The 14,539-nt window shown below is 40.2% G+C and overlaps 2 protein-coding genes across 2 annotated transcripts in view; one reads left to right on the top strand and one right to left on the bottom strand.

The window, feature by feature from the left end:
• Positions 1-14,539, bottom strand: part of LOC145316318 (innexin shaking-B-like) — a 41,077-nt gene that overhangs the window by 15,810 nt on the left and 10,728 nt on the right. The window contains exon 4 of the mRNA XM_080156750.1: positions 12,461-12,631. Coding sequence (XP_080012876.1) covers positions 12,461-12,631 — 171 coding nt within the window. The remainder of the gene's footprint in view (positions 1-12,460; positions 12,632-14,539) is intronic.
• Positions 1,916-5,532, top strand: LOC145316317 (uncharacterized). The gene is made up of 2 exons (XM_080156749.1): positions 1,916-3,779; positions 4,479-5,532. Exons 1-2 carry the CDS (start codon positions 1,942-1,944, stop codon positions 5,119-5,121), a joined length of 2,481 nt encoding a protein of 826 aa, XP_080012875.1. The 5' UTR covers positions 1,916-1,941; the 3' UTR covers positions 5,122-5,532.

Raw genomic sequence — 14,539 nt, 5'->3', positions numbered from 1 at the left:
TCCCTGCCGCCACCAGCTGGATTCGGATACACGGCGCTGCAGGACGGGACATTCCCTGCCGCCGACAGGCTGAAACAAGCCAAATAGCTGCGAGCTGTGAGCGAAAATATGAGTGTAGTGTACCAAGCAGAAGAAAAACTACGTTAACTCCAAGTATCCTGAGAGGCTACAGCGCAGCCACCCATCTAGAAAAACAGATATTATATCACATTGTAGGGATTACCACCCTAGTGTGAAGGCTGAACAATAGATTTATGAGCAAGGATTGGTAAACAAATTTGTTGTGTATTGTGATAAAACTAAAAATAGAACAGGCTTGGTAAGCAAATCTGTTGTGTATTGTGATAAAGCCAAAAATAGAACCTAGATGTAATATAACAATGCATTGATAAACAATCTAACCCCCCAAGCCTTCAGCACAACAAATACACCCCTTATTCCAACGGAAAGGGAGGGGCCCACCATCCATTGAAGAAAATACAATTGAGATGACATAACAATAAGCTCAGGATTAAGGAAAAGGCACAATTACCTCACAACCAAGTTACTTCAAACCTGTAACACCCCCCTCCCCATAGGGGGGAACGGACGGTTTTACCCCGTCCCCTCACGTGCTTCCCCTCCTACCCACACTTAAATAAGTCCGCCCACAGTGTGGAGATAGCGACCGGGAGAACAGAGCGCCATTTACGGGTCGCAGAGCGTAGGACGCAACAAAAAATTCAACGGAAAAAAGAGAGATCAAGCGGACCAATGAGAAAGCAGATTGAGGGATAGAAGCGCGTTTTACCTGTGTGCACACTCTGACGGCGCGTAGGCGCATTGCAAGAAAAGGGGATTCCACACACACACACACACACAGGAGAGGGGCCACTCTATAGCATACAACAGAGATATTTTTTTAGAAGAAAAACTTGCAAGCTCCTCCCTCCCTATCTACAGTGTGATAAGGAAAACTAAATCAGTTCCTTAGACCAGCTCAGACCCTCAACATCTTCCTAGCCCTGCCAACCCTACTTCAAAGCTGAGTGGCTAGTGAAAAAAAATATATGTATATATAAATACCCAAGTGATAAATAGTGTTGTTTTTTTGTATCATGGTTGCAAGTAAGTGAATACTAACCTCACCATACAACACTGGAGACTGATATGGTAACTTAACGAAAGTACGCCCACCCTGTGGAAATAGCCTGACTTGATGCCCCACACTGGGCAGTGGTGGTGTGTACCTTGACCATAGACCCTCATAGTTGTGAACTATATACAGAGGAAGCGTGATTTTTTTTGGAGCAAGGAGGAAAGCTAGCTAGCTCTGGGGATATTCCTATACACGTATATATATATATGGGAGTGTAGCCATGTATAGATAGCCTACATATCCATATATCTACTAGCGGATACGCTCCTAGAGACATCTATGGACACCTAACATATTCCCTTTTAATCTCTAAGCTAAGATCCGCTGGTTATCACAGAAATCAAGAGCTATACTGGAAAGGAGAACAACTCAGGCTCAACAGTTAAACAAGACGCTGGCACCAACAGACCAACCCCCTGCTACTTATCATGGGGACACTCCAGCCACCGAAACTCTTGAGCCAGGAGGACAGAGCCTACGGCTACGTGGACTACCACCCTAATTACACAGCTATAGTATCTATAATAGGGGTGAGCCGGCTCGAACCTCCTTGCGGCGCGGCTACTCTACTCTGCTCCTATATCTACAAGATGAGAAATTGTCAGCCCCTAGCCCGACGTGCGGCAATAGAAGACATTCCTGATTGGGCATTAACTGTGTGCCTAGGCATGTTGCTGGCACTGTGGTGGACAGAAGTCTTCATTTGGATCATAACCACCAACATCTGTACCCCACCACTCTCTGCTTCTTCATACAAGGTGCTGCTTTGGCCTACTGTGTTGAGTACAGTGAACATAAAACACATGCCAGGTCACAGACCCCTGGTCCCTGAGATGCCCTTGTCTGGAAGGGTGACTGAATGTCCGCTGCACAGCTCCTGTACCGTTGGTGCTCAACGCACGAGAAATGGAGATACTGGATTGGGGATTGTTGAACCTGTATGTGTCCTCCCGGGAGTGTTGAACGATGCGACTGAGCCCAATGAGAAGGTGACAAGCTCCAGAGACTTAGTGGCCAGCCCCAAGATGGACACTACCACCAGAACTGAGACTCCAAAGGGGCCCAGCCCTAGGGCCAGTACCACCTGTGTCTGGGGTGGAAAGGTCCTCCCTGGCGCTGGCCTCACCAACCTGGAGGATGGGGAGCTGTCCCAGGGGAATAGACTCTTCACCCAGATGCCCGACGCGTACCTGGGGGTGGGGGAGCCGCCACCCAAGCCTCCCTGGGAGCCCCCAGGCATGGAACGACTGGGGACCGGCCTAAGGATGGAGAATGGTGACCTGCTGCAGTGGAAGGCTTTACCCAGCACGGAGGGAGCAGGGTTGACCAGCAGCAGTGAGGCTGTTCCCCCACACTCCAAGACCAGATGCCTCTACTCTGTTGAACCACTGCACATGACCCAGCCAAGTCCCCCCATGCTGCTGAAGATGGAGGCCCACCAGGATGCAGAGCTCCAACTAGGGAAGTCAATAAGAAGGCCACCCCCTGCCAAAACCAGAATCACCGCAGGGGCTCCCCACCAGCAGCTGATGGAGCCTGGCAGGGACGCAATACCAGCCGGCAACTCTGGCCTAACTCAGGTGGCTACCAACAGCCTGCTGGCAGTCCAGAACCCAGTTCAGGCTACCATCAGTATGGCATCTTCTGGGCCTTGCTGGTTCAACTGTGGGTACCTGTCCACACACTGGCCACAGATACCCCCCAGAGATCATAGCCCCCCTTCCGACTGGCACCATCAACGGCCTTTGCTACCAACTACCTGGCGTAACTGGAGGCAGGATCCCTCATGTGGAGAAGCACCTGCAGAAGCTAAGGCCGAGGCTGGCCTCGCCACCCAGGAGAGGAGAGCCGCTGTTGGATGGAAGGGACCTGTGTGTATGGGGAGGAGGCTGAATGTAACCAAGGAGCCACCACAAGCAGCCCAGCACTGCCTGATCCCTAGTAGGGGAGACCCTGTTTGTCAGCTGGTGCCCCAACTGGAGGATGAGAGACCTGGCAGGTTGATACACCCTGGGGAAGCTGGACTGATGGGACCCAGCTGGACGAAGGAGCGCCGCCGCTTCAACGGCCACACAGCCGCCAAGTGTAGAACCGGTTGGGACCAGGCAATGAAGAAACACCAGGCAGCCCAACAACCTGCATACAACCAGTCTGACACCCAGGTCTACCTGGAGGGAGATGCCCAGCCGTCACCCCAACCAGCTGCCGCCGCTGGGGCCGCGGCCACCCAGGAGTCTGTGTCACAGATTGGGACCATAGTGGCCAGGATCAACGTGCTGGGAGGAGCGGCTGAACCCAACCGGGTTGGCCTGGACTTCAGCCTCAACCACATGGGACCGGTGTTCGTGCAGCCAACCAACATTGCGGAGCCAGAAGTCCTGCGGCCTCTGCCGGTCGGCCTCAACATGATGGTACCCGTCAGACTGCGTCCCCCGAAGGAGGAGGTAACCCCTGTCACCCCCAGCAAGAGCCGAGGGGCGCTACCCAGCGCCACCGGGACGGTGTACGGGGAGGCCCTGGCGGCCGCCGAGCGGGAGAGGCAAGAGGCGCTAGCCAGCGAGTCTGAGTCGATGTATGGGACGCCAACCGGCGTCGCCACCTGGAAGGAACGAGAGGTGCTTCCCTGCACCACCAAGCTGATGTCTGGGGCGACAACCGTCGCCGCCACCTGTGAAGACTGGGGAGTGCTATCAAGCGCCCCACGCTGGTGCCTGGGGCGACAACCGTTGCCGCCACCGAGAGACCTTGACCCCTGTGAAGACTGGGGGGTGCTATCCAGCGCCCCCACGCTGGTGCCTGGGGCGACACCCGTCGCTGCCACCGAGATACCTGGACCCCGGAACGAGCCCGCAGCCCCAGAGGAAGGGGTGACACCCGTCACCACCAGTCAGCCAGAGCCCCCAGCCAGCAGGGAGAGTACAGCTGTCCCTCACCCTCAACTGCGTCCAGCTGTCTACCTCCCTCAACCAAGCCAGGGTAATTGTATTGCATTGGTGTACCAGGAAGTTTGTGCTGGGTCAAACTTGCCTGCGCCCCCTGCATCTGCCCCAGGAACCAGGATATCAGCCATTACCAGCCAAACTGAAGAAGCTTTGACCGCTGCCTGGGGAGTAACTCAACTAGATGCGCCAAGTGCCAAGCCTAACCATAGAAGTAGAGGATCCCCAACAATTATGTCTACCCAAGATGGAGACGATGTGCCTGGACACCTTCAGGCTAGGGGAGGAAATCCGGAGCCTTGTGCCTCCAGTCCACCAGCAGCAGTGGCCGTGGATGGACCTGTCCCCCAGCCAACTAGAGCGGAGCCACCCTTGCAGATCCAAGACAGCCTCCGGCACAGGGGATGGACTGTTACCTTCCCCTACCCCGCAGGTCTGACTGCCATGCACCACCCTGCCAATGTCCAGGATGAGCCTGAGGGAGGCAACGTTCCTACAGTATGGCAACCACCACCTGCCCGCGTTGACAGAGACCCTGGAAGCCGAATGAACCTGACCAGCCCCGAGGGCGAAGAAGCTGCGCCTGCATCCAGTAGCCAGCCTGCCAGCAGCAAGGTGACCAACACGATGGAGACCACCAGCCCAGTAGAGAAACCTGAAGAGGTGTATACCAGGCGGCTGTTGGTCCAAGCCCCCTCATGTGCTGTGCCACCCCTGGAGGTTGCCAGGGTGGCCTCAGAGGTACACATCCAACGGCCAGAACATCCAACAGGACCAGCTACTCCAGCAGATATAGCAGATTCCGTTCGACCTGGGGAGGGCTGGAGTCTACCACCGTTCAGCAGCTGGTATCCTGGCGGACCCATTCCACAAGGACAACAAACTGAAGGCCGCAACCACTGTCGGAAGTCTGGCGGTGCAGACAACCCCTCCCAGCCTTCCGAGGGGAGAGTTGTGGTATGCGGCAACTCTGGGCCATGCAGAAACCAAGACATTATAGTGATGCTACGCACCCAGCTAAATCCTGTTATTCTACAATTGTAAAGCCACCTGAAAATATGTCAGATAACGGTATTGATTTCATCTCTCAGTTGTCCTGCGAGTGGAGGGAGGGGTGTCACCCCTCCCTCTCCCTTCTTAAGCACCGGAACCTTCCCCTTCAACCACCAAGTTATCAGCACCACCTCAGCCCTGAGGATAAAGGATCTAAGCCTTCCCTCACCTGATAGAATCACCCCCACACAGACTGTTGTTGTCACAGTAATCATCAAACCTTCCCTTTTAGTACCCAGACCTACCACTCAACCCCTCTATGCTTATCTACCTATTGTGCTGTTCCATGGGCTATCCTGCCTCCCCCGGACAGGGATAGCCATCTACCTAACCATTGCAACTATCTATGTTTTACTTGTATGATTTACCTTTAACTATCTTCATTCCTAATCCATATGTATTTATATTATGTTGTACAACTTTAGTAATCCTTAGACCTTCAATAAAGGAACAACTGAATAGACTCTGTTTATTATTTAGTGATTGCTAGAGAAGCGTAGCTTCTCTATAGTATAGGTGTCCATGTCTGTTCACACTGCCGTAGTCATTTGAACTCTGGTGTCTGCCATTTATCCTAGGCGGATACCACACTGGAACCAATTTTCTATGAATAGTAAAATGAAAAATCATAATATTAATACCAGTTTTGCTAGACCGATACTTCGGCCCATCTGGACTAACAAAACCTAAATTAATCCTATGTTTTTTTCGTTTTATTATCATTGGAAAGCTGTCTATAAAACTTACAATAAATAACTATTATCCCACTTTTGCATCAACCTTGTGTACGATTTTTAAGGGTATAAAACTTATCAACCTCCAGATTTAACGTGATTTTTCCTTCGGAGACAATGCTCGAATGTAGAAATATTTAGAATCATCATATTCAAACATTGCAAGAGATTTCTTTTTATTAGATAAATCGTTTTTTTTGCAATGCTGAATCCTTGGACAATAAGAAATAATATTATGAGAGTGTCAGGCAAAGAGTTTTAGCAAATGGTCGCACACATTTTGACACCCGCCTTAAAGCGTATTGGCGAGGGGTGTTGGAGGGTGTGCGTTTTAGTGAATGGACCAAGAGGGGTGTTTTATTAACATCTAGTAGGGTATAACAGAATTTTCAAATTGGAAACAAAATATGGGAGCTTAGAATTGTTATATTTAGGGCTCTTGATTCTTTAGATAAAGGCTTCTGATTTTTATTTCTGTTACATGTCTCCTGGTTAGGGGAAAATACACAAAAAATATATATCCTGAACATTACTTAAATCTTATTTCAATGGTTTATACAGACATCAAGATGGACGGAAACTTTTTGTTGAGCATTGCTTTCACGGATGTTGTCATCCTTGTTTATTTTACATTGCAAATTATTTTTTTTCTGCTTTATAAAGAAAACTAGTTACCTTACTCTAGCCTCTAGCGGAGGGCGGGTGAGATGGGGAAATTAGCCTAAAATCAGCTTAGGACATTTATAATGATCTCCAAAAAAGTACGACTGATTCGAACAAGCAATTTCTAAGATCAAAAGCTCCAGTAAATTTCTTACTACCTTATATATTTGGTTTTAAGGAAAGGAAGCTTGTTGGACTGTACATCTATGTTTAAATGTATTTTGTAGTGTATAAAATTGTGCATACAAATATAGAAACTGGTCAATACCAAGATAAAAACATATTACCAAATATTCCATTATAAATGCTCCAAATAAAAATATTTTTAATGCTAAATGTTCTTAAGTACAAAATTAAAGCATATTTTTTTGTAGTATTTTTTCTCCATATAATTAAAAAATATCCTTATGTATTCTATAAAAAATCATTAACTGTCATTACTTAATCGATAGAAAAAAATACAAGTTTTTGTATGAAAGGACAATTAACTTATAAAATGTAGAAAAGGTCTATTATGCATGAAAGCAGTAAAAATAAATTATAATTAAAGATATATTTTGTAAAAAATTCTATGGTACTACCTATTTAATATTTTGTCAATTTCTTTAAGAGTCCCCAAGGTGTTAAAGCTAAAGAATAAGAAAACTTTGGGGACAAGTGTAATAAACAGCCCAATGTCCCCTCCCTTCCTGGTATAATCAAAAAACAAATTTCAACTTGCATTCTTTAATGTTAAAAAAGAAAACAGCGTAGTGTCCAATAAAAAATGACGTCATACAATACAAATGACCAGTGATAGGCCAGTATACATTGTAATTGACCAATGGTAAATTGCATACTGGCCTATCATTGGTAATTTGTATTGTATGCGTCTTTTTTTATTGGACACTATACGCTGTTTCTTAATAAAGTAAAATTTGGGAGAAATTTTATGAGAAAAACTGGACATTGAAGGTTGAGAAGAAGACAATATGTTTGCAAGAAATCCTGGGCACACCACACCTTACTCAAATATAACACAATTCACCATTTTAACTTTTAGTTTTAGTTCATTTTATACTTTTTCTTGCTATCTAGCCCTATTTCCCATTATTGGATCAAAGAAGCATTTTCTTAGATTAAAACCTAGACGTGATACTCAAAACTTACTTTTTTGAATTTAATTCTTCTGCTGACCTAAGTTTAGTTACTTTAGGGGCCTAGAAATTCATGTACAAAATTTTATCTACCTATCTCTACTGGCTACCTAACTAGGCCTCTAATCAATAGATAACGGTAGCACGGCGGTTTTATCAATTTCTCAGCATTATGCAGGTTTTTAGTTCTTCTGCATATTTCAACATATAAGGCCAAAGATATGATATCCAAAAAATCTTATGTCAAAGTCTACTCTACAACTAGCACCAGTCGGCTTTCTAAAAAAATGGTAAAAAAAGACATCGCCGGCGCTGGTCTCGGTTCAAAGATCTTAATTGCATTTTCTAAATCATCTACAAGCCATTCTCCTATGCATTTGAATTTTTTTTATGAAATAACGGGATTTCAAAACTGCAATATTAATACACCTATTTTGCTTAACTCTCATTATTTTAACTTATTCAAATATGATTACATTTCTTATGGTTACTGCTCAGTGTCCTTAATACCATGTAGAATTAAAAACTTATTTAAAAACATCCGTGAAAAGAAATCTTACACTTCTATTGTAGGTTTTTTCCTTTTAATTCTAAGACTACTAAAATGAATCTCAAAAATAATAATAATCATTTTGATTTATACACTTTATTTAATGGACAAAGTTTGACTGCAGATCAAATGTACAATAACAAGGATGACAACATCCATAAAAGCGAAGCACTGAAACGGTAGGACAAACGGACATTAACACTTGTATAGTGATTCTTAATTATCATAATATAAATTTATAAGAGTCAAAGCAAAATTGTAAGTAAATTTGTTGTAAAACTGCTAGATACAGAATAATTTTTATGGACATACTTACATTTTTAGGACTTGATTATAGAGTTGCTTCGCCTTTTACATTATACTTTGTTGTTCCAGGAATCAATATACCAAAAATCAGATCAATCCGATGATTTGATCACATAAAAATTTGTTGTTAAAAAAGTATAAAAAATCAACATGTTTAAAATGGACGTACGGACATTTTGGTAATGATTATAGAGTTGCTACGCTTTCTAAATTGTACCTAACTACTAAAGGAATCACCATGCAAAATTTGAAATCGATAGGACAATTCTAACATGCCTAAATTAACGGAAAAAGCTATCCGTTACGGACGTACGGACGGACGTACGGACGGACCGACCCTAATTATAGAAAAGCTTCGCTTTTAATAAAAAAATATGCCTATAATATAGTTTATATCCTATTATATACAGTAGTAAGCGTTTTTTGTCTGTCCCGAAGGATCTCTCTAATCGCTGAATCGATATTGTTCTCCTTTACAATGAAGCTTCTTATAAGTCCTGGGAAGGTTTTAAACTATTTTTGGGGAGAGTGTCTTCACCCCCTCCCAAAAAAAATATTTTTTTTACTTTTTTGAAATTCAAATTTAAAATGGGATGAGGTCGACTTTTCCCCCTCCTACCTTAAGTGCCCCTAGAGGCTTCTAGTATTAAATATAGTCCATAATATTTATACTTTTGATAAGTAAGTATGCATGCATAAAAAGGTAATGTATTCCATGTATAGTATGTAAATCCTACACTAAACATAGTTTTCATGTTGTGGCATATCTGCGGTCTATAGCTGTGTGGTATTGCATTAAAACCGCGGGATCTGCAACCGCAGCCATAATTTTTTCTCTCGTATTCATTCGAATCCGGTGGATAGGAACCGGTTCTCATCCATACGAAAAAACTATGTCTAGCATCGTATTATATCCAGTTTTCTACGAATATAGAAATGTACAATCATAAGATTAAAACTAGTTTTTTTAGCCCCGTGGTGCCGGCAGCCAAGTATATGAAACAGCTGCCTTGATTTATCAAAGTTTCAGTACTAAAGCTAACGCTGCATTCGATTTTAAAATTTTATTTATCAAGAAATAGAAAATCGCAAGACCCTAATAACACTTTTAGCCCAACGAACTTGTTTTAAAAAATCGGCTGCCGCCAGTGAGACGCCTAAAAAAATATGCGGCTGGCAATCTGTGCATTAAAGGAACATTAGGAAATATGAGAGGTATACACAATCACACCATTAAAGGGTTCACAGCCAGAATAGTAATATCAAGATTTTTATTTCAAGGATATACTTTAATATTCTACGTAAAATATCTATAATTTCTTTTTCGTTTACACTTTAAATATCATATTTTCTCAATAATGACATTGCTGTACTTATAACTAGTGGCTGCTTCTCTAGAACGTAAGGACTCTGTTTTCAAATGGGTAAGAGGGAGACAGAAAAAAATGGCCTAAAATAATGTACCTATTGAAGCCTATTGACTACTTCATACAACAGGACTAGTTGCTTCGCCTCTGGCCTCTAGGAAAGGTCGTAAGTGGTCTGGATAATAGCCTTAAACAACCCCAAGACATATATATAGAGCTACCATGAAAAGTAGAGACAATTCAGATCAATATTTTCCGAGATCTTTAGCTGTAGACAAACAAATCTTAACCCTTAACGGTCCTGATCCTCCAACTCTCGAGAAATCTTTAAAAGACTCCTGTGGCCGCAATTTTTGACTTAGACACGTCAAATTTTAAACTTAAGCTTTTCTCACATGTCTACATAACGTATTAAAATTTCATAAAAATGCGCCGTTTTCTTTCCGCCGACCGCCGACTGCGGCGGCTGGCAGCTACCAAGTACAGCTGCGGCCGCTGAAATTTATGTTTTGATATTTCTAATATAAAATTTACATAAAGATAAACATTTTCTAGAAAAAATTTTCTTCTAGCTTCAAAAATAAGAAAATTACAGTCGTTTGAAATTTTTAAGTAAAAAAGGACCTAAAAACAAAGGTTGTTAAATAAATGGGTGAAGGAAGCGAAAATTGACTTTGACTTATAAGAGGTCGGAAATTCATTATCAAACAGGTGACTTGCACAAATTTTTAGCCCTCTAGCTCTAATAGGAACTGATTAAGGTGCGGCAAGGGGCCCGACTGTAAAGGGTTAATAAATACATTCTAGAATAGCAACTCTACATGACATTAAGTTACACTTGATAATTTAACAAGCATAGAAAATTTATATGATTTATGATGACCAACCACCAACCTAGATTTAGAATCACACAGCCTGATCTTTTTTTAACACAACTGAGTCGATTTATCCTCTTTGCTTAACGCAATACAGAGAATATGGCGAATCGAATCTTTAAATTGAATATTAATAAGTACTCCAAAATGGCGTCGAGTCCGACTATTTTAGCTTGATTAACACCGATTTTGGTAAATCATACTAAACTATGATGACAACATCCATAAAAGCGAAGCACTGAAACGGTAGGACAAACGGACATTAACGTTTGTATAGTGTCAGAACTGAATAATCAGAATATAAATGTATAAAAGTCGAAGCAAAATTGTAAGTTAATTTGTTGAAAAACTGCTTTATACAGGATAATGTTTATTGACATAATTACATATTTAGGACTTGATTATTGAGTTCCTTCGCTTATAACATTATACTTTGTTGTCTCAGGAATCAATATAACAAAAATCAGATCAATCGGATGATAAGATCACATAAAAATTTGTTGTTAAAAAAGTAGAAAAATCAACATGTTTAAAATGGAAATACGGAAATTTTGGTAATGGTTATAGAGTTGCTACGCTTTCTAAATCGTACCTAACTACTAAAGGAATCACCATGCAAAATTTGAAATCGATAGGACAATTCTAACATGCCTAAATTAACGAAAAAAGCTATCCGTTACGGACGCTTTTAAAAATATGAATGTCTTATAGAAATTGCTTAACGAGAATAAAACAAAAAAAATCATAGGTTTAATAACTCTTTGGTTTGCCAGGGAATCTAAACTGTAAACTGATTGATTTTATGTCATTTTTAGAAAAATAAACCTTTGCGGTGTTATATACACATTCTTAATATGATTGTAATGTAAAGGTTTATTTACCAAAATATATATAATAATACTTATAACATAATATTTGATGAATTGTACCATTATACATAATTATCTTTGCAGGGTTTTTTATTCAAGGACATTCATAGCATAATGCAAATCTTGTTCTTAAATGTTTAGAATCCCTTTTCTGCATTTACTTGTATTGGCTTTCAGGATTAGAGCTTTTGGCAGATTTGACAGAAGTAGACCCACTGATAACTATAATAATAATAATGATTATTATTACCTGAAAAAATAGACAGAAGCAGACCCACTAATAATTATAATAATTATTACCTGAAAAAATAGACAGAATCAGACCCACTGATAATTATAATAATTATTATTATTATTACCTGAAAAAATAGACAGAAGCAGAACCACTGATAACTATAATAATTATTATTATTTTTACCTGAAAAAAAAACAGAAGGAGACCCACTGATAATTATAATAATTATTATTATTATTACCTGAAAAAATAGACAGAAGCAGACCCATTAATAATTATAATAATAATAATTATTATTACCTGAAAAAATAGACAGAAGCAGACCCACTGATAATTATAATAATTATTATTATTATTACCTGAAAAAATAGACAGAAGCAGACCCACTGATAATTAAAGTAATTATTATTATTATTACCTGAAAAAAGAGACAGAAGCAGACCCACTGATAATTATAATAATTATTATTATTACTACCTGAAAAAATAGACAGAAGCAGACCCACTGATAATCATAATAATTATTATTATTATTACCTGAAAAAATAGACAGAAGCAGACCCACTGATAATCATAATAATTATTATTATTATTACCTGAAAAAATAGACAGAAGCAGACCCACTGATAATATCTGACATATCTCCTCTCCTCCGGATCTATAGTCTTGTCAATGCCAGGGTGGGCCACGTCTATTCCAATCCGCTTCCAGAATGCGCTAGGGATTGTGTAGGTGGAGTGGATCCAACAGTACGTGTTCAACACATCCTTAAATCAGAGAACATTATCAAATATTGATTTTAATTTAAATAATGATTAATAGCTTAGCTACTTATCGCATCATATTATAAACAGCTTTCCGCAGATATCAAAATTAATTAAGATTAAAACCAATTTTGTTAGCAATGAAGGGCCGAAGGTGAAAAATTGTCTTTAATACTATGCGATACATGACTTTTCAGTATGGTTGAGAATTTTTTCCAATCCAGCAGATATTAATCGGTATCGAAGCCATTCTGGAAAATTCATTCTTTCTACTTTAATTCAAATACAAAATAATCCTATGTAATAGTTCGTTACCCACTTAAATTCATTTTCCTCCAGTTTATTTATCATGCAAGAAGTTATATGGCTAGTTAAGTCATTATCAAAGCTTAGATTTGAAGCTTTAACAACAATTTTCTAATTTTCTGCTTTTAAAACTAAATTTAACATCAAATATAGCTTGACTAAAAAAGAGTGAAAAAGGTTTGTAGGTTGATTGCTAATAGTTGGAATGAGATTGCTAAAAATCTTATCTTTTAATATAAACCTGAAATTTCTGTTTTGTGACTTTGCATGAAGATTTTGTGAAACTAAAATCTTTAGTAATGAAAGTCCGAGATAAAACCTAAAACCCTGAGTGCAAAAACTTCAAGTTCAAGGACAAAAAACTTTTATTCATCACATGTCCCTGGAAAACAAGTTTGAAAACTGAATAAGAACCCTTGGTAGAAATTTGAATTTAAAACTTCAAAATTATATTTAGGATCTAAAGGGATAAGACAATGTCCGATGAATAGACCTACAGCCCCCATGATAAACAAAATTATTCCTTTTGTAGATTATTATTAGTGATAGTAACATTTGGACATTCAACTTAATGAACCAACCAATCAAAATTTAATAAAAGTCCCCAAAGTTTTTAAGCTAACGAATAGGAAAACGTTGTAATAAAACTTTGGGGACTAGTGTAATAAACAGCCCAATGTCCCCTCCCTTCCTTAGGAACACTAGGACAGAGTTATCTAAATAAAAATGTGTAGAAAGGTAATCATACTTGATTTCAAATTCTAAACTCATTTTTATCATGAAATATTTTTAAAGAAAGTTCTAGGGGTAGTTTCCATTATTACTTATATCATAAAAATTTAAAGTATGTATAAATCATTTCAAGAATATCTTCTTAACAAAGATAATAACATCAATAAGTGAATCTAAAAAATCCTAGATGCCGGGTCAAAGGGATTCAATGAACAGAAGTTTAATAGTCATAGATCAGGAATATATTTATATAAAGAAATCATGAAACCTTTCACACATTTATTCTTTTGTGTTAAAACAATAAAAGTTAGAAATTAGATCTGAAACAGCAATTGACTAAGTAAATTACATTATGGATACTCCTTGGCGTATGATATTGCACCAAAACAATTAGTTTATCTAAAACTAGCGGCTTCGCCCCTAGCCTCTAGGGGCTTTGCCCCAAGAGGTTTGATCGAAAAATTTTTGTAATTTAGATTTTTTAAAAAAATCATAAAAAAATTTTTAATTTAATTTTTTTGGGGGGTTGGGGGTGTCCCACCCCCCAAGAAAATAGTTATAAACCTTTCCGGGACCTATGAGAAGTTACCCTGTAAAGGAGAACCCGATCGGTTCAGCGGTTAGCGAGATCCTTTGCTACAAACAAACAGACAAACAAACAGACAGACATCGTTCCACTTTGTATTATAGATAGAAACATCATTGTCTTACGGGCAGATAGTCGGACGAACAGAAAAAAAGTGAATTATAGAGTAGCTTCGCTTTATAAAATTTCTTATTGTTTTTTTTTAAGGCTAGGGTGGTATCACACAAGAAGAGGTAAGAAAACCTACTATGGCCAAACTCTGGTTCTTTCACAGTTTTCAAACTCGT

The sequence above is a fragment of the Acartia tonsa genome, chromosome 4 (assembly GCF_053477335.1).
Source record: "Acartia tonsa isolate MP-2025a chromosome 4, ASM5347733v1, whole genome shotgun sequence".
In the NCBI taxonomy this organism is placed as follows: Eukaryota; Metazoa; Arthropoda; class Copepoda; order Calanoida; family Acartiidae; genus Acartia; species Acartia tonsa.
Note: the sequence above shows the minus strand (reverse complement) of the source record. Positions and strands in the feature narration are given on the sequence as shown.